This window comes from Scatophagus argus, chromosome 8 (assembly GCF_020382885.2).
Source record: "Scatophagus argus isolate fScaArg1 chromosome 8, fScaArg1.pri, whole genome shotgun sequence".
Classification (NCBI taxonomy): domain Eukaryota; kingdom Metazoa; phylum Chordata; class Actinopteri; family Scatophagidae; genus Scatophagus; species Scatophagus argus.
Window position 1 is genome coordinate 17,958,415 of NC_058500.1, and position 21,640 is coordinate 17,980,054.

Sequence of the window (21,640 nt, forward strand, 5' to 3'; positions counted from 1 at the left end):
TCTCTTCTATGATGCACAGTTCGTGTCTTGTTTAGATAATGTGTGTGGGAAGGTGTCCAGCCAACATCCAACAATGGCCAAGCTAATAATTAAGGTCTAACAGCTGCATTCGAGCCCTGCAATCACCTCAGACAATCACAGTGGCTGAAGTATACCTGCACACCATTGAGCACACTCAAGCTGTGGTTGCACTGAGAAACTCCTCAGCTGACATGAGGACTGAATGGAAATCACAGTCAAATCATTCAAAATTACTATCTATGACACAAAGCCTGGTTTCACTATATACTGGACTATTTCTGTAAATGCTTTGCTGTTGGGATTGGGACACTAAAGTTACTCGGAGGAAGTTTCAAGCTGACTGAAACGATGGAGGACTCTGAGTCTGTCTTTCTGAGGTGTCCACATGCCAAATCAAAGGTCTTGGTGAGCAGGCAATTCTGTAGCACCAAGTGAGTAATCTGTACAGCCTATATGTTATTATGAAACCCCAATAATTCGAATTGTACATCAGGATATGAACCCAAATGCTAATACATAATCATTCAGAAATATGTGAATTGATTTAACTGCATAAAATCCTTATGGATGTCCTCCACCCTCTGTGATGCCTCCTGTCTCCTTATCTTCCTTTTCTTTTCCTATCGGCTTCCTGAGTCCTTATCAGCTCCCATTGTGTCCTATTTCTACCTGAATACGACAGCGTTGAGATCACTGTCATCATCATCCCCTCGCTGATCTGTTTCCAGGGAAACATGACCTCAGAGCAAATCGGATGACCTGAGGGAATTGAATTCATGTAATCTGGCTGAAGTCCTGGTGTATATGTGTGTCTGTGGTCCATGCGTGTTTTACCTGAAGGTATTGTTGGTGACCTTTGTATAATCCATGTACTCAGTGCTCCGTATGCTCCAACTTGAAGAGGGCAGAGGACCTCCTCACGCCAAGAAAACACAGGTATGACCTGCTGCACAAGCAAAAACACCTCCACCTGCAACACTCATTCACATAAACTCCCACATAAATATTCAGAGATATTCAGGTCTTTCGAAATCATCCTCCCTCATTGCTGCTGCTGAAGTGCACATGAGCCATAAACTTGATGTCCTGTTCCAGTGGATAAAACATCAAGCTGTGGTTTGAATGGGCAGCTTCCAGATGAGTGAATATGTAGCAAGATGTGGAAAAGAGAATTTATATTCATCTACCCTGATTATTTTAGATCAAGAAAGATATAACTGTAAATGAACCAAATGAACAAAGTGAAGGCAAATGCAATAAAGCAGACTGTCAGAGTGTTGTGCAACATGAACTCTAATGTACACAAAGGAGACACACTGAGAACTGGAAAACATGCAAGCACAAAGATACAAGGAAAAATGCTGACATAAAGATAGGCAGCACTCATGTCTAGCCTGCAACTTGGCATGCGGTGGATGCTTTTATCCAGAACTCCCTGTGGTGCACTGCGTGTATTTTTAGTGCAGGGAGCCTCAGTGGGAATGCAATAAAAGGTTGGAATACGTAAGATCCATGAGTATTAGTCAGATGCAGATACTGTAAAGTATGCACTGAACTCTACAAGTGAAAAAAAAAGCTTTCAACAGTCAACATGTGCAGGAACATAAAAATCATGTTCTCTCCGTACGTTTTCATCAATGATGAAACCAGTGCTGCTAAGAGGGAAGCTGGAGAGAGCAGGAGTGGACAGACATTTGGATGCTTGGATCATCGACTACCTCACCAACGGGCAACAGTATGTGAGACTGTGCAACTGTGTGTCTGAGGTGGTGGTCTGCAGCATGGGGGCCCCCCAGGGAACAGTGCTCTCTGTAAAAGAAGGGCCAAAGTCGCCTCCACCTTCTGAGGAGACTGAGGTCCTCTGGAGTGTGCAGGCCCCTCCTAAGGACTTTTTATGACTCTGTGGTAGTCTCTGCTATTCACTACACTGTGGTCTGCTGGGGACCGGGCAGCACGGACCGGGACAGGAAGAGACTGAACAAGCTGGTCGGGAGGGCCAGCTCTGTCCTGGGCTGCACACTGGACTCCATGGAGCAGATGGGCGAGAGGAGGATGTTAGCCAAGCTCACATCCATCATGGACAACACCTCTCACCCTCTGCATCAGACAGTGGAGGCTCTGAGCAGCTCCTTCAGCAGCAGACTGCTACACCCTCAGTGTAGGAAGGAGCTACAGCAGGTCCTTCATTCCCTCTGCTGTTAGATTATATAATTCAGTGGTCTGGTCCTCTTTTCCTCCCTTATAAGGACTTGTATATAGCTGTATGTTGTACTGTGTTTACTGTACTGGTAAATTTAAATTTTTAATTTATTTTTTTTTCAATTTATCTATATTTTTTGTAACTGTTTTTGCACACTTTTTGCACTCTTTTTCTGTTCTTGTGAGCTGCCACGACAAGTGAATTTCCCCACCGTGGGATCAATAAAGTTCATTTTATCTTATCTTATATAATAAAGACACTTTACTACTCTACTGAAAATAAAAGACCAAATATGCAACATTTTAAAGTATAACAAATCCATCCATCCATCCATTTTCTATACCGCTTATCCGTCAGGGTTGTGGGGGAGCTGGAGCCTATCCCAGCTGACTACGGGCGAGAGGCGGGGTACACCCTGGACTGGTTGCCAGTCAATCGCAGGGCCAAGTATAACAAATCATTTATCATAATAATTGAGTCCATCTCAAAGAGAACTACATTAACTAAATTTAAATATATCCTCTACAGTGATTTTATAAATTGGTCAGAAGTGTCTCACAGGAAAAAACAGATCTGATATTACTTTGAAAGTGAAGCAGATTTTAGTCCTGATCTGAACACTAAGTAGTTCATTTTCAGACTACCTTTATCTATCATTAAGGGTTACTTTTATCTCAAACAACTGCATCAGCACAGACGAAAACCCAGACGGGGGAGGGTGACATAGATCACTAACATCTCTGTGAATGGATGCAGCAGAAATTATAAAAAGATTGGTTTTCATTCCGACTAAACATTATTGCTGCATTCTGCACCAAGAGAAACAGAAAGTGTGACAGTTAACAGGGTAAAAACCTAAAGAAAAGACCAGCAGCAAAAAGAAGAAGATGAAAAAGGGAATTTATAGAAAAGAATGAGAGCACAGGTGTGATTCTTTCACCACATTATTAGCTATTGTGTGCAGTGACAGCTCTAATGGAAAAAATGACAGGTAACTTAGAAGAGAGAGATGGGATGTGAAAGGTATGGAACCTAAATAAAGGAGTGGGATGGAAATATAAGAGACAACATGGGAAAAAAAAGACTGAAACAAGGAAGGAAAATATGATGTAGTGGCAGATGGAGAATATAAATTTGTGACTGTTACACAAAAGCACAAAGAAGCAGCTGCATTTTTCTATATTGTGCAAGTTAACCAGTCTCCTACAAAATAAAACTCATATATGTAAGATCGACACAGGCTTGCATGATTCTGAGCATCCTCACTTAACAAACTAAAAACTAGCAAAATAATGATTTCATTACATCCGTGGCAGCACAGTGGTTTTTTGTCAGCAACAAAAAAAAACAACACAAAAATAAATACATATTTCTTGTTCATATAAAAACAGTAACATCATGTTAGAAATTCAAAGGGACTGTGTGCTCTGTACCAGTGAAGGAGTACTGTGTGGAGGTGAATGCATAGCATCCTCCATCACAAATTACCAGTGAAATTCTTACAGTGATTCATCACTTATCAAGTTGTTCCAGTTGTTCCTCACTCATTTTTTAATAAACCCATCGTTAACTAATCACCACCTACTAAGATTTGATCAGGAGGTACCCATTAACTAACTCTAACTAGCAGTTAGTTCCTCATTCTTTCCTCATTTGTTCACAGTAACCACTCAAATTTCGGTTTGTTATGGTGTGGTGTGTTGCTGTAAAGTGTTACCCATCAGAAAATGTTACCTCAGACTGCTCTGCTGCACAGACCACAGAACGTTCCAGTTTAACTCAAATTTACAAAAAAGCAATAAAACAACAAACATATGACCCTTCTGCATCACAGACAGGGACTGAAGACATGATGCTTGTTGTTTACATCACCAAAAACTATGAGGTTAAGGTCCTACCTATTACTTCCTTGAAACTTCTTATAAAAATTCCCGCCGCTAAACAAATAGTGCTTTCTGCTAAAATCCCACAATGCAATTTGTCACATTTTAAAGATACAAAAATAACCAATGCGCAACTCTAAACTGGCGATGCAAAATAACACTAGCCAGTTTCCACCCAAAATAGATCATTTTTCAAATAAAATTAGAGAAACTAAGCTAAAGAAAATGCAAATGAATGTCCGTTTCCACCCACTACACTACTCATGATTATTAGGAGTTGGTTCACTGAGATAAACACCACATGCTCCAGTTGGGTGCCATTAAACCGCTGCAAAAGAAGAGGGCGCAATAAGATAGCGTAATTAAATGGGAGAGAAATATCAAAAGGCGGAAAACAATGTAGAGAATGTGATGGGAATGTGCCATTTATGTTCACTTCATGTATTAATGTGAGGAAGCTTACAGTCTCCTCATCGCTCCACACAGACGTGAATTTCCACTCAGGTTTTTGCACAAGTTGAACAGGTGAATGGAAACCCACCCACTGATTACCTGTGTGTGAAATATCATTACTCACTAGTTTGTATTTCAGAGGGAGCAGTGAAAGAAACACTTTGATCAATCCATCAGATGATCAAATCATACTATACAACAGGTCAAAATCACCGCTCGTTTAACTCCTCATGGGGGTGCTAACGTGGCTCTAGACCTTCAGTCTTGTGTAAAACACGGTGAACAGAAACCACGGTGCTGTCTGCAGACACACATACAGAACACGCAAAGGCGTTTGGCATCTGAGGGACAGATTTACTTGGGAGATCTGGATTGAGGCTAGTAAAAAGAAAAGAAAAGAAAAGTATTAAAGGAAATAAAGAGGAGGACAGGAAACAAGGGATGAAAAATATGTTAGTGATTCACCATGTAGAGGAAGGAAAAGAAGGAAGAATGAGAGTAAAAAAGCAAAAGGAGAAAAGAATGAAGAGAAAGAGATAGCAGTGGTTTATTGTTGCATCAAACCAACCCGGACGGTTTTTTTCTCCGTCAACATAAAACAACGAAGAGTCAAGTGTGGAAGAAAAGAGATTAGGGATAGAGGGATTTGGGAAGGAGGAAAGGAGCTGGAGGGGGAGGAGAGCAAAGAAGAGAAGGAGAGAAATTAAAGAAAGAAGGAAATTAACAGATCAAAGATGATTTGAATTTGCTGATTGAGAAGTAGAGGATGATGAGAAGAGACAAAAGGTGAAGAGAAGGAGAGGGGAGGAAGAAGAACAGGGGACAGGTGTGATTCTCCACAGGTCCGGTGGTTTGATTAGCCAAGAGCGGCAGCGGCAGAGCAGAGGATTATGGGATTACGGTCAGTATCATTGGTCATGTGAGTCAACGTGGTCAACGCTGACCCTGCTTACCTTCTCTTAGTAAGAAAGCTTAGCCAGGCTGAAGGTGAGGTCTCTCTCTCTCTCTCTCTCTCTCTCTCTCTCTCTCTCACATACACACACACACACACACACCTGCCCACCCATCACTTTAACTCTCGGACAGACTCTCAACACCTTGTCTTCCACTCTTTGACTCGCTTTTTTTAAAACTTGCTTTCTGTCTTTTCCTTCGTCATTTGTCACCTCTCTTCCTCTCCAAACAATTTTGTCTCTCTTTTTAATTCTCTCGTCTATTTCTGTCTCTTTATCTCCCTCCCTCCCACTCTATGTCTCTCTTCCAGATGTCAGGCTTCTTTTTGCTGCATGTTATACATGCACAGCTTATCCATGCCGTCACAAATCCAGCAGGATTCCTTCTTTTTTCTATCTGGAAGAATAACTAATAAAACAGAGGAAAGAGGAATAAAATATCGCAGTATCAGAGGCAGTAACTCAGACGATGTCCAGGCATTGAGGAGTAAATACTGGGACAACCCTGGCCTCGGTAAGTTTGGTTTGGCTTGTCTTGTCTTGTTTTCACAGTATAGCATTTGTCTAATATTGGTATTGGTTTTGGTTTCAGTTCACTGCACCATGATAAAATGTTGAAGCAAAGTAATACAAAAAAAAGAAATAAATAAATGACAAATATTATTCAAAATATATAAGATAAAACGGCAAATTAAATGACAGAAATAGATTCACGATGGAGTTGGATGATACAAGAAAGCAAAACAAAACAGATTTCTTCAATGAATTAAAATGCAGCCATTTTTGCTGTTGCGCTGCTTTTCTTGCATTTATGTGGTGTTGTGTTTGTCATTTTAATCAGTGACCTTAAGAAATTATTTATCTGTCTATCTGAAAGAAAAACAAATGCTTTCTGAAGTTCCAATCAGAAATACAATGGCAAAAACTGAAAATAAAATAGCATAACCGTTTCCTGTATGTCTTGGTACGACAGACACAAAGGTAAGCAAAAAGGTAAGTGAGCAGTTTTTTCAGTCCACTTCCAACATCGATGTAAATGTGTAGTTAGTTTGCACCCAAAGACCCAATAATCCAACTGGAATTATGAAAATGAAGATGTTAATACCTTGGCAATCAATGTGCAAAATAGAATTGTTTCTACTAAAGGAAAAAGCTATCATCGAAAAGTTGTTGAGTAAAAAACAGGATTGTGGTTCATGTTTAACAGAATGCCTTGACACAAACATATTACATTATTAATACAAAACTGCACTTGTCTGAGTCGAGACATGTTGTATCTCTGTATCTATGTGCTTCTGAAACTGTCACTGTGTTTCCATCAAAGCTGCAGACATGGCTGACATATCAGATTCTTCACAGGTGTAAATGAATGGGTGTACAGTGTATGTTTGCTGAAAAAACACTATAGAATGTTACTCAGCAAGAAAAGCAGACACAGCGTCACTGTTACAGCAAGCAGCATCAGTGTGATGGACTTTAATAGTTTTACTGTACACCTTTGTGAATTTGGTGTTTCATTTTTGAAATCTTCTAGAATTTCCTAGAAGGGTTTTGCCTGAACAATATGGTTATTTTTTAGATCAGTTTGTGGTGATGTTTTACTGACTATACCTGAAACCATACAACAGGTAGTTTGGTCTTAATTTTTATAGGCAGGGCCATCAGGGACATGACTGAAAGTTTAATACATCATCCATCCATCCATCCATCCATTAGCTTTACCCTGTCAGAGGGTGGCAGGGGGCTGGAGATGATCCCAGCCCACACTGGGAGCGACTATATCCCTGAAAACCCTCAAGATTCACAGCTTATTTTAATGTGATGCTTACTGTTTGTGGTATCACGTCAGGGACCAAAGTGCCTGACAAGGATGATGGAAGTATGATCTAGACGTGATGTGACGAAGTGGATTCGACTGACATCCTTGGATTCCTCGGTGTGACAATGTGGCTTCACTGAGGGAAAATGGCAGCTGTGGTGACGCCTATTGTCTGCAGTCCTTCCACATATTTTAATGTCAGTCCAACTGTACATTTTCTGAGTAAACAGAAGTAACTATCACCTCCCTAACTAGGTCCAAGCTACCTAAAAATGCATGTAACATCAGTGATATAAAAGAGACAGATGCTAGAGAACTACTTTTCTATGAGCAAATAACTCCTGAACACTTAAACCAGCTGTATGCATGGACTGTATATTGACTTTCTGTAACATGGCTGCACTGGTTCTTTTCTGGGCATTGCATTGGAGTGACGCATGTATCGTGCTAATCTCAGCTGATTTCACATCCTGATTAGATCCTACCAGTGTTTCCTCTCAGTTCATTGAGCAGAGGCACAAACAACTTGGCCAGAGAACATGGGAAGGTAGAACAGCAGTTTAATGCACCGCCAATGCAGACTCATCAATCAACTCCTTCTACTGAAAGCTTCATATTATACAAGAAAACATTACAATGGACCTTTGAAAGTGGTCCTGCTGAAAAGGTTTGGGGGGGAAAAAAACACAGGTGGGCCTTTTGAATTAAAGAAAGAGTTTGACAAAATACAAAACAGAAGAAGAAAACCTTTTGCACTGCACTGTAGCCAACGTTTGGTAGTCAGGGTCAAAGATAGAAAGCAGCAGCCAATGCGGCCGTAAGCTCGCTGCTTCCGGGTGCCAAGTTTTTAAACGAGATCTCGAGGTCTAAATTTAACATAATAAGCAGGGTTTTCTTGTTGTTATGGGTATTTTTATCCTCAAGTGCCTGATTTTTTTTTCAACACTGTTGACACACTCATGATGACAAGATCAAATCAGAGTCCCAGCAGGCTGAAATAACAGATTTCCTTTTCTTGTGTTACTGGCACAGCATGGTGGCTTTCATGGGAGAAGAGCAGACAAACAGACTGAGACATAAAAATGAACAGAAAAACACATGAGAAAATGAAATAACAAAAAATTATCTACTCATTAATTCCTTCTTGGTTGAATGACATTCCTAATGACATAAATTATTGATTTGTTTAATAACTAAAAGAGTGTTATTAACTTAATCAATTGAATGTATCATCCATTGAGTTGATTTGTAAAAGTTAACTTCTGAAACAATGTGCAATATATAAGCTGACACTTCAGAGGCTCCCTAACGTAAAACCATTAACGTGCCTTTATATTCTCTGAGCTGCGGAGGCGGTGGGCTCAGGATCAGCCTCTGTCCAGACAGAAGAGTAAACACAGACCAGAGGCTTCGTCTGAACAGATTAGCCTGCTATCACGTTTACCATTCATTGCTCCCAGTGAGTGAGGGCTTGCATACTTTACAGTATGACAGGATTACGGCTTAGAATTAAAAAAAAAAAAAAAGGCGGCAGAGTCCTGAGAGCTGCCGATGATTGTAATAAAAATAATAAAATGTGGTTGTCTGATCTTGTTTGTGGAGGATTACACTAAAACCGGGAAACTCTGGAGAAGGACACCTCTGATCTCGCTTGGAAGACAATGACCAATATAGAAATACAATTAGAGAGCATTAGCTTACTTTATTTTCAGGTTTAGAATACAGTTATGGTTAGAATCATCAGAAACAAGAAGAAATACTGCGTCATCCCCTCACTTTACCCTGCCTTTTATGCATGATTTTCACGTGATCGATTTAGAGACTCTGGGATATTAGTGGCACACTGTGCATTCTGTGACCTCTGACCTCCTTGGCATTAGTGGCTTATAATGTTGGTGATCTGGGAGCTTATTCAACCGTGCTTCGGAAGTCTGTGCAGATAAGAATGTCAGTTAAATGTTTAAAATGAGCTGAGGTGGCAATCTGATTACTGGAAATCTCAAAAGGATTACTTGAAAAATACAATTTCTTTTCTAAATCTAACCGTTGCAATCTAACATGTATTTATATATAATGTTTTCTGACGGGTTTCACAGGGAATGTGCAAGGGAATCACTTAAGTTGTGTTATAATCAGTCAATTAGACAGTCATGTGTAGGATATAATCAGTTAGATGGCTGTTAATTTGAGACTTTGAGACAAATGAGCTGAGCTAAACATCTAAATCAAATGATGGTGTCCAATAGCTCAGGATACTTGTCTTGTTAATGTACTGTAGCATTACAGCAGACAGGTCACAGGCACTTCATATGTCAAACTTCATCTGTGTGTTATTTGTAAAATTGAAGGGTTCTGCACACCCACTCAGGTGTTATCACAGCCAGATTAGACATCCTGTCAGGACCGTGTGGGCGTGTACAGACGGCACTTGATTAACAGCTCGCTCAGTCAGTTAGCTTGGTAGCATCACATCATTTCCTGTATGGCTCCAATAACTTCCACCTGCTAAAAGGTCTTAACAGCCAGGCTAACTGAAAACACCTCTGAGTGCATTCAGAGCCTTTAAGGAGGTGCAGATATATATATCGTCTTCTTTTCCCTCGTTAAAGCCAGTGTGTTTATTTACACACGTTTATTATACACATTTCCAGTGACAAAAATCCTGGTTTGCTTGTTAGTGAGCAGGCAGTTATCTGCACTGTCGGGTTTCCATTGCTAACAAGCAATTGTCGCAACCTTTTCAAAATGTGACAAGTTACTGGTGAATTAAAATAAGATGGAAAACATTAAGATGCTACAGCCATTTGTTAACACCAGAGGAATAGGACACAGAATAATCCTGTAGAGTTCAATATGACTGTAGTCAATACAAAAACCTAAAAACATGAACTGTAAAGATGAAATGCTTGGAAAAACCAGAATGAATGAGTGGAGAGACATAAGGGCCATAACAAGGGGCAATTACACTGCTTGAGGTGACAGGTGAGAGGTGCCTGCAGGTGCTCTGAAAACAACACAAAGTCAGTTTTCTACTTTGGCCCATTTACCAAGAAGCATACACACAGCTTATAGCACAAATTAAAGCACTTCTCTCCTTAGAACCTGCTTTAGAATCTTCATATTCTTAAGTTTCCGTTAACATCACGGTAATCCAGTGTTAGGTGTCTGTACATGCGTGGGTAAAATGCAAACAGAAAAGCTAATCTGCCATATTTTTAATGGTGCCAATCAGCCAAAATGTCAACAGATTCAAGCCCCACGCTGTTGTTTCAATGTTGTCACTTTTCTGCAGGTAGTGTTTTTGGGAGGATGTTGTTTAAATTAGCCTTTGATGATATTACAAGTTTCTCATTATTTAGCCTCCCCAGTTTGGGAAGTTTTTGTTTTTTTGTTTGTTTGCTTGTTTTTTTAAATCATTTTCAGGGGAGCAGCCTTGTATTCGTCTACAGATTTTTACCCACAAATAATCTCCCATTACCAACCATATTTAGTTCTTATGTAAACAAGGAAAGTAGGTCCTGATTAAGCTGTTAGTTTTTTACATTTTGTCTTGAATTTACCACCATCAGCTGGCCAGATGTTGTCTACCTGTTACCGACAACTAGTTACATGGAAGGGTTTCCTCGTGTGTCTGTTGAGCAAGCAGAACTTTATTTCAAATAATATTTATCTACCACTATATTTCTTCCGTTTGACAGTGTAGTAACAAGCCAAAAAAAAAGCTTCATGAACACACGCTGGCAGGAAGTAACTGCAGCACGCGTCTTCAAAGGGTCCATCTGTCAGTTTTCCTTCCTCTGTTGATGTCCGGGTGTTAAATTATTGACGTATTGACGTGTAAGCAGTGTTTTAAAATGGGAGTTTGTCTAACAAATTGCTCATTGTTTAAAGTCCAAAAATTCATGATTTTTTTAATGAATTTATTCCATCTTCAAAGCAAAAAATACAAACTAATTGCAGCTGTCAGGTGAATGTGGTGGAATGAAAAGTAGAGGATGTCGCTCTGAAATGTAGTGGATCTACAACAATGGAGTCTCACAGAATACAAACAGCATTTTAAACTGTAGTACTAGAGTAAGTGTACTTTGAACGATTTACCCTCAGTTTTCTCTCTGACTCAACAGGCCTGATACTACTAAAGTGGATTATTGACTGTTTTCATTATTAGCTGAGTGAGTCACACAGCAGTCACCTGTGTGTCAGTCTCAAGGCACCCAGTGGAAACTATATTGTTATATAGGTATAATGGGCTTAATGACCCTCTAGAGGTGTGTGATGCTGTCTGTGTCTACAGAGACCCTGAACCTCGGCCCATATTTCCTTATTTTCTTATGCATGTACTTTTATTGTGTGTTTTATACAAATGTAGGTTTCTTAGTCATCGCTTTATCTATTTGAGGCCAGTGTCTGTGCCAGTGTATCATTGGTGCCTCCACTTAGCATTGATCCTACTTCACTCCTGTGTGCAGCCTTGTACACACACTCTGTAACCATGTTCAAATCTGGACCCCTCCTGAGCGTCTGCTGTATCCTACAGCACTAAGAGTATAAAATATTAACCACATCAGTCTTCCTCATGAACCCATGGAACCACTGAGAAGCCTATAATCTGTCACTGATTTCACTCCACCAGCTTAAAATGGGAGCGAACAATAAAGGATGGCAGAGAAGCTAAAAACAGTTTCAAGAAGGATTTTAAGCCTTTAAACTGAGACACTGAGGTGACAAAACAGCACAGTTCAATGAAAGAATTGATAAAAGCAAATAGCAGGAGACTGCTTGCTGTTCATTAATTCACCAAGGCTCTGTTTAGTGACCAAGTCACACTACAGACTGAAGAAGCTTTGACACATACTATGTGTTTTGCAGGAACATGACTGGCTGTGAACGCCTGAAGCGGTGAGAGGCCTGAGAGGTGGCCGTTTCAATGGCGTGGACCGAGCCACGGTCGAGTCTGCACCCAAAGCCACTGACACCTTACAATTTCAGGACTCACACACCGTTTTCATCGGCCATCCTTCAAGTCCAGCCACTAGTTTTACTGCACCTCCTTCTACTTTCTGCCTTTGCTGACCTCAGTACTGCCGGTCCAGCTCGTCCGCCTCTCCTGTCCGGACAACCTTTCATCATCTTCTGGGGCATCCCAGATTCTTCCTGCTCCGGCCGGCCAGATCTCAGATCTTTCGGGATGGAACGAGAGGGCCGCGTGGTTGTCTTTTATGAGGACACACTGGGGAACTACCCATATTTTGTGGACAAAGACACACCAGTTAATGGAGGGTTGCCACAACACACACGGCTGGACAACCACCTCCAAAAGACACAGCAGGACTTGGAGGCGGCTTTACCTGCCCCAAGGTACCTCGGGCTGGGAGTGCTGCGCTGGGGAGAGTGGGTCCCCCAGTGGTCGAGGAACCGAGAGAGACAGGCCATTTATCTGGAGGCATCGAGGAACCTTCTGAAGGCTTTCTTCCCTAACTGGACCCCAGTGGAGGTGGAGAAGTGGTCACAGGTAAAGAAACATGAAGGAATGAGGTAATAAAAAAGAGTAGTTGGCAGAAGCGGACATCTATGCAGAGAGGCAATAAGGGAGAAAAGTTTACAAGAACTGAAAAGCAGGAAGATAAGTGAACATGAAAAGGAAAGGGATAAAAGGGAAGTTGAGGAAGCATGAAACTGAGAGAAAACTTTCAAAGCTGTTGGCAGATGGTGGTGCGTGCAAGATGCCAACAGAAAACACTTCCAAAAGGGTTTTTTCTTTAGTCAAGAACAAGTTTTGAGCAAATATCCACAGAGACTTGCTCACTAATAGCCCTACTGACAGACATGTGCACACAGACTAACTGGTTCTTCTGTGTTTATGGGGACCGCTGTTGCCCAACAAAATGCACACTGTTTTTAAAGTATTGAAATTTTCAGTGGAAATCTATGAGAGAAATGTTTGAAAAGTCTCAACACCTACCAAGTGTTAAAATATTCATACTTAATGGAGCCCCATCTGGAAATGGTTAATATATTAGTACAAAGTAGTATATGAGCTGCCATGTGTTTTTGTGTATTACGTACATGTGTATTACGCATTTTACATCATGTCCTATAAATCCCGAAAACATCTCATATTATCATCATCTCACTGTAAATACTATTGCATATCCCTGAGTCCTTTGCTGAGGTTTGAGGAGTTGGCCCTTTAAGGACTACTAAAAAAAACTTTGGAAAGCTGCCAGTTTTTAGACAACAGATTGTCTAGTGGAAACTAAAAGGTGATCTGTTGATCCCATCACAGGTGGACTTTGAGGCAGCAGCCCAGTCAGTAATGATGGAGACTCTACGGGAGGTCAAAAGGCTAAGGCCCAAAGCATTATGGGGCGTCTCCCCTTACCCCAGCTGCTACAATGGTGATCCAGCACAAACCATGTTAGCCAATTACACCGGCCAGTGCCCTGCTGCAGAGATGGCCCTCAATGATGAACTTCTGTGGCTATGGAAACGATGCTCCGCCCTCTACCCTCTCCTCACCCTGGAGAAGCTGCAGGTGGGACACATTTCTTTGTTCTCACTTTGTGTCTCTACTCACATTGTTGTTTTGAGCTGAGACATTTTATAAGCACAATAATCAATGTGGAGGGAGCACAGAAAACTTGATCGGAAAGATAGACGTCCACATAAGTAGTTAAATTTGGCTGGGTATACGCAGGAACCAAACCTTAGGGAGGAGAGATGTGAAAGAGAGGAGAGATGTGAAAAATATTGTCTCACTTGAGTTTGGCTGACAACATCTACAAAGCTGCAGAAAAAATTAAGTCAAATGAAAAAATGACATATTTGATTTAGCACTGAGTTTTGTAACTGCGTCTTGTCACGGCCAAGCGTGCACTGCTTCCTCTAATCCCGACAAATATGAGAGTTCCTTGTAGCAGAAAAAGACAATCCAGTTTCGGCTCCTGAGGCTGATGTGCAACTGACTGATGTAAACTCATTAATCCTGACTCAGGAAAAAAGTTGTCAAAACAGCTTCAGTGGACAAAAACAGATCAAAGCTTATTGTTGTTAAAGCACTTTGTAACACTGTAAACCAAAGTCACTTTTGATATATTTCCAGCAACTGTGTTATACCTGCATTATAGGCATAAATGTGTACAATCTGACCCCTTTTTTGATAGGGTGGGACTTCTGGAGCCAGGTTTTATTTGTCCAGTCAAATCAGGGAAGCACTGCGAGTATCTTCTCTCACTGGGATGGCGTTTGATCTTCCCGTATTCCCATTGGTCAAGAGCGTATACGCCTCAACTAATACATTTCTGTCACAGGTGAGAACATCAACATCTGATTTTGAATCCAAGAGTCCCACACACACATCAGTGCTAAAGCAGAACGAGTGGAGAGGAAGGACAGAAGTGGATTCACGTTGTATCATAGTGATAATTATTTCCAGGTTGTGAAGTCTCTCTTTTATTTGGAAAAGAGAATAAATAGACAAATGCGTATTTGATCAGCACTTGTACCATCAGATGTGGGATTTAGACTAAAATAAACATGACAGATGTGATAATGCTTATGCTGTATCATACTATGACAAGTACAAAGAGAAAAGTTGAAAAAGAACGTGCTGTGCTCAAAGTCTTTGTATCATCTTGTTTTTTTACAGGCAGACCTGGTGAGAACCATAGGAGAGAGTGCTGCCATGGGAACAGCCGGAGTTGTCATCTGGGAGAGGAGTGAGACCAAGACAGAGGTACACAACTACACATTTGCATAAAGTGCAACACACACATGCATGCACACTTGTCCAACCACTGATATTTATGGACATTACCCTTTTTAGCTTTTTTTTTTTTCCTCAGGATTGCAGTTTATAAACACGTGGTTTTACTATTTCACACTATTTCACAGACTAAATTCTGCAAAGATTGCTTTGTGTTGAAAATGTCTGTTATATCTATCAGCACACGTCACTGTTCCTGCACATGCAAACTGTGCGGCTGTCTCATTCCCAGAGAGAGTGCCAGGACCTGGCAGAGTTTGTCCGTAAGGTCCTGGGACCCTACTCCAGCAACGTAACCACAGCAGCTCGACTCTGCTCAGCCTCTCTGTGCCAGGGAAGGGGCCGATGTGTTCGTCAGAATCCGGAAAACTCTGCCTACCTCCACCTCCCACCGCCTTCCAAAGTGGTGGAGAGGGTGACGGAAAAGGTGAGAGAATACAGTTTGACAAGTTTGATGCCCAGTCCTACAGTAAACAGTAACTGTACGTTGGATCAACAGCACACTATTGACGTGAAGATGGACAACTTATCCCCATTTCCTCCCAACATACAAAAGTGAAACCAAAACATCCCAGATATGAATGCTGCCATCTTGTGCTGATGACGTAATTCAATGTAATGATTGGGCGGTGGAGCCTTGGGATCAAGTTCCCACCCATACACCTGCCTGAACCAATTGCAAGCAGCGCTCAGCTGTCAATCATCACGCCGCCCCCATATACTTGGAGTTTTTAGTTTGATATCCCATCTTCTAACATGGATGGGAAGCACTTTATGACCTGTACTTCAACCAGCCACCAGGAGGTGATCAACATGTTTTGGCTTCACTTTTGGAAGCTCTCCCAACTTCCATATTTGCAGACAGCCAATAAACCACACTGGTTGTCTGCTGTCCTTGGTCACGGCAACAGCATCAGAGCTGCTTTTAATCATTAGGCAAAGCCATAACACAGCCCAGTAGTTGTGGAGACTCTAAGAGCCCTATCCTCCTGAGAACTGAAGAAAAAAAGTGTCTTACAATTTCTTTTTTTGTGTGATTTCCTATCTATTTGGGCCTAAAAAAACACCATACCATTTTAATTTTTTTGAATATATTTATAATTTTAATTTCACATCATGTCCACTGTGGAGTACAACAGGACGATTTCCATGTGAAAATAGAACTGAATTCAGAAAATAAAAAAATTAACAGATTATGAGTGATATTAACCCAAGAACACATTTAATTTGATCAAAAAACAAAAAAACAAATTCTCTATCACTTTTCTGATGCTTGTTGCTTGCGAGGACAAAAAACAAGTATTTAGTTTAACAGTGAACTATAGAATAAGACATAGAACATAAACAGTACTGCATTTCATTTTCCCCTGCATATTTTAGCGGTGATAATCCTGGAAGCATGTTTTCTTTTTGGTTATACAGAGGAACATCTTGCATTGGGTGCACCTCATGTATGTCTTGCCATTGCAGCCCTTGTTCCTGCATCTTTCAGCATGTTTTATGTCCATCATCTCTGGCATGTGCCTGGCTCCTAGTCTGCGTACAGATGGCTCTGGTTGTGGGATCCTTGTTTTGGTTGGTGGCTGATACTCTTCCTCACTGTCTTCACTGCTGTCATCAAATGATGGACTATCCAGCAGCTCCTCAGCCAGGTGCAATTTGAAGTCCAGGTACTGCTGGGTGTTCTTAGCTGGTCGATTCAGTGCTGTACTGTCAGACTTATACTGGATCCAAGCGTTTGTGATGGCAACATCAAAGAAATGCGTCATCACACGTGATGTCCACTTCTTGGTCCTGGTTGACATGCGGTAGAAGCTCAGCATTCGATCACAGAGGTCTACGCCACCCATGTTGTCATTATATTCCCTGATTACTGCTGGACGTCTCACCTGGACATGACCTTTGTCTTTGTTGGACCATCTGCTACAGATATCCTCTGGATCTCTCCCGTAGACAGTGGAGGCCATCAGAACTGGTTTATTGTCAAACCATTTCGTCACTGCCAGCTCAGGCCCCCTCCGGACCAACGTCACTGAAGCCCCTCTCCCTTCTTTTTTCAGCTGCTTATCTTCTGGCAGCTGGCATTGCTTTGGAACCCTATTCTTCATAATGGTTCCAGTTGCTGGAAGACCCTTTGAGAGCAAAGCGTCCATGAGATCGATCGTCGTGAAATATCGATCAAAGAACACATAAGTTCCTGTAGGAACAGACTCGACCATACGTAAGACCGCTGCAGCTCCAACTCCCAGTCTTTGGCCCCTGAATGTATTCTTGCCCTGATAGACCTCGAAATCCAGGACCAAACCATTTGGCGAGGCAAGCACAAAAACTTTTAGGCCAGTAGGGTTTGGCTTTCCTGGCACATACTGCCTGACTGGGCAGCGGCCTGTGAACGGGATTATTTGCTCATCAATGCACACCTTGTCACACCTTGGAAGTCTGAGACAACCTTGCCTCACACGGTCAAGCAGTGGTCTGACTCTCCAAAGAATGTCTGACTCCTTTGTCTCTTCAGTCACATCCAGGTCATTGACAATCTTGAGTGAGCTTCTCAGCTTGTAGAACCTGTCCCTTGTCATTTTCCTGCTAATTACCGGCACTTTAGTTTTTTTAGCCCAAAACATTTTGACTCTGGGATAGCCAAGGCAGGACATGTGTACTGATATGCCGAAGAAAATCTTGATTTCTTGGGCAGTAGTATTCATTGACACTCCTGTCATTTGCAGCTGTCTTTGATTTGTAAAAGCTGCCAGATCTTCAAAGATGTTGTCGTCAATGTACTGTGAAAAGTACTGGATTGGACTCCAGTATTCACGGATTTTAGGGTCATCTTGATAGGCAGGGAGCACAGGTAACACAGGTGTGAATCTATTATGATGGATGGAAGAAAAACACAAATAAATTTAAGTTAATAAAAGGAATAACAGTTAATTTTTTACACATCAATTTGGATTAATGCAGTAATTTCATTGTCATGCATGTAATATTACTCCCTATTGACCAAAATCATGAGCATATTTTTAGACAACTTGCATATAGTATGTTACATATAGTACAAATATTACAAAACTCTAAAAATGACAATAAGATTGAATACAATAGCCTGAAACTAAATAAAACATACAAGTTAGTCCTGGCCCACAGAGCACGACGACTTTGCTGGTTTCTCTCTGACTCTGACTCTGTCTCATCAGATTCTCCTGCATTTTCTTCCTCTCCCTCTTCATCACCATCTTCCCCTATCATAGGCTCATACTCATCTTCATCCTTTTCCTCATCTGACAGCTCCAAATCTGAATCTCCCTCTATTATCCGGTATAGAATCCTCTCTGCTTGACTTTTTTCTCCTACAACAATGTGCAGTCTTTAAATACATTAAAATGATCCTGCTGTCCACTACAATTGACATTCATTAAATGACTGTTATTTCAAAACAGAAATAATAAAACTGTTTTCAGATGTAAAAATATTGTTACTGACATGTTAATAAACAAGAATATATATAATTATCATGGAAAAAATAGCAACAGATAAAGAATATTTAACTTACCTCTCCTCTTTCCATAAAATGTGGCTGTTGGTATGGCGGCCATCTTGATAGAGAAAAAAAGTAAAGTTCCCAGCATGCAAACCCATCACATGACATATCACTGGAAAGCCCAGGATGTCCTCTACAGAATGCTATAGGGCTTGATAGGTTAACTCCAAATACTTTAGGAAGACACAGGTGAACACAATGTCCACTACAAAGGACACAAATGAATGGGCCGGGTCTCAGGAGGATATGACAGATGAAAAAAGTCTTAAACTAAGTTTCCAGTTAAAAACTGCCCAGTAACAAATCCTAAATAAATTCTTGTTGAAATTCTTTTAGAGGCGTGCTGATTCCACTTAAAGGTCATTTTGAAAGTTGTAGTTTGTGGTTTCTTTAATGTTTAGTCTTTATAAACTGAAGGTTTGATGTATGTGATTAACCACACAGTGTGTATCACACAACACTTTAAGTGCATTATTTGAGGAGCAAGGTTAACGAACACACAGAGCACTGGGGAGATACTGGGGTGCCGGTACAAAGATGAATAGCTCTAACTGCCTCATTGACTTTCCCCCTTCTAATTAAAAAAAAAGCCTTTGTTTATATGCTGAAAGACAAATGCAAAGAAGTTCTTAACTTATGTTGGGTGGAAAGTTGTAAACAGAACAAGTCATTCTGAGTCACAACTGACAAAGATTATGAAAACTTTATTAAAAAAGGGGGACAAAAATCAGCAGGAAGGGTTGTTGCCTGAGGATCATCGGTGTTTAGACAGAGAGAAAGCAGACAGGAAAACAATATCTGAGACACAACAGAGAAAGATCCAAAGGAGTTTGTTCCTACAGCACTGAACACAGGAACACTGGGTTTCCCTGGGAACATTAACTAATTAAATTAATTATCCTTGAATTTCCCTCAGGATCAATAAAGTATCTATCTATTAATTTTAACATTAAGCTCATTTTCTATGTAATATCTCAGACAGAGGCAGCAAAGGCTACGGATCAGCCAGACACAAGCACTAAACCAGCAGAACCAGACCCAGCTGAGATCTGGAAAAAGGACTTCCAGTGCCAGTGGTACAAGACTGCAGACAGAGACATCTCAGACCAGCAGTCCCCCAAAGATGGAGCATCTGTTGGAGGTGCAGTAGAAGAAAAGGCTGGAGATGTAATGGGGACTACAACAGCTTCTACCATAGCTTCTTCAGCAAAAGGTGCCTCTGTTACTGAGTTAAGCAGTTCCCCTGGTACTGACAGTCCCAAGCCTTCACTGGAAGCAACTACAGACAGTGGTACAAATCCACTCAGTGTCCCTTACCTGACTGTTCTACTGTTGCTGGTAGCTGGAGGTCTATGCCTGGAACCTTAAATTGTGAATAAACCAGACTTCACTTGGAAGGACTGGGCTGTAACTGCAATATGAGCCCTTCAGAAGTGCCCTTGAGCAAGACACTGGATCTCTGTTAGCTGCAGATGAGCTGCTAGGGAGTTGAACATAACATCATAAAGAAAGGACAACAAAGTATACCCAGAGCTTAAGTCCAAACCTATCACTGAGTGTGCCAAGAGACAGTGGTACAAACACTTGTCACTGTTTTCAGTTTCACTAGCTGTTTTTTTAAGAAGGAGGTGGGACATGCTACATTTAGACTGACCTATCAGTGTACTGATATCAGCTTATATGTCGTATCAAAATGAGCCATTCAACCTGAAGTGAGGTCAATCTGTCAAACCTGCACTAAGGTTTCGTTTTCTTTGCAACACTTTGTTCGTATATTTACTTTTCAGTGCTTTGTTATGTTAAATTTAATTCTTATTTTTAAGGCCTCATGTACTCGAGAATTGAACTCAACCGAAAAAAAAGAAGCAAACGTAAAACATGCCAATGGCAATTATGGTATTGCGGGGCAGCAGAAATTATTATTAAAAATTAATAAATAAATAATAAATAAATAATAATAAATTACAAAATATATCTAAGCTTATGCTAGATAACAGAAAAGGAGAACTTATGCTCTTTTATAATTTGAGTGAACTAGGCCTTAAAGGGCCATAAAATGCATTCAACTGCCCATTGCTCTGTGGTGAGCACAGCGACGGACAAACATCAGGGCCGATGGCGTTGTCATCTACCTGCTGCACCGGGCGCTGACTCACCTGGAGAGTGCTGGGTGCGCTGTGAGAATCATGTTTTTTTGACTTCTCAAGTGCATTCAATACAATTCAAGCAGTGCTGCTGAGAGAGAAGCTGGAGAGAGCAGGAGTGGACGGACATTGGGCTGCTTGGATCATCGACTACCTCACCAACAGGCCACAGTATGTGAGACTGCATAACTGTGTCTGAGGTGGTGGTCTGCAGCATGGGGACCCCCCCTACAACACCAGCAGATGTCACCTCCAGAAGTTCTCCGACGACTCAGCCATTGTTGGCTGTGTGTCTGAGGAGAATGAGGCGGAGTACAGGTCAGTCATCGTGGACTTTGTGGACTGGTGTGAGCGCAACCACCTGTGCTTAAACACCAGTAAAACGAAGGAGAAGGTGAGCAACTTCTGGAGAAGGACACTACCACTTACACCGGTGAACATCCAGGACTCGGACATTGAAATGGTGGACAGTTTTAAGTATCTGGGTGTCTACCTCAACCGTAAACTGGATTGGTCACATAACACCGACGCCCTGTACAAGAAGGGCCAAAGTTGCCTCCAACTTCTGAGGAGACTGAGGTCCTCTGGAGTGTGCAGGCCCCTCCTAAGGACTTTTTATGACTCTGTGGTAGCCGCTGCTATTCACTACACTGAGGTCTGCTGGGGACGGGGCAGCACGGACCGGGACAGGAAGAGACTAAATGAGCTGGTCGGGAGGGCCAGCTCTGTCCTAGGCTGCCCACTGGACTCCATGGAGCAGATGGGCGAGAGGAGGATGTGAGCCAAGCTCACATCCATCATGGACAACACCTCTCACCCTCTGCATCAGACAGTGGAGGCTCTGAGCAGCTCCTTCAGCAGCAG

The 21,640-nt window shown here is 41.5% G+C and overlaps 1 protein-coding gene across 1 annotated transcript; it reads left to right on the forward strand.

Moving 5' to 3' along the window:
* The first annotated feature begins 12,256 nt into the window (after positions 1–12,256).
* Positions 12,257–15,653, forward strand: si:dkey-72l14.3 (Glyco_hydro_56 domain-containing protein). The gene is made up of 5 exons (XM_046398170.1): positions 12,257–12,841; positions 13,616–13,864; positions 14,493–14,639; positions 14,978–15,064; positions 15,327–15,653. Exons 1-5 carry the CDS (start codon positions 12,257–12,259, stop codon positions 15,651–15,653), a joined length of 1,395 nt encoding a protein of 464 aa, XP_046254126.1.
* Positions 15,654–21,640: the final 5,987 nt, after the last annotated feature.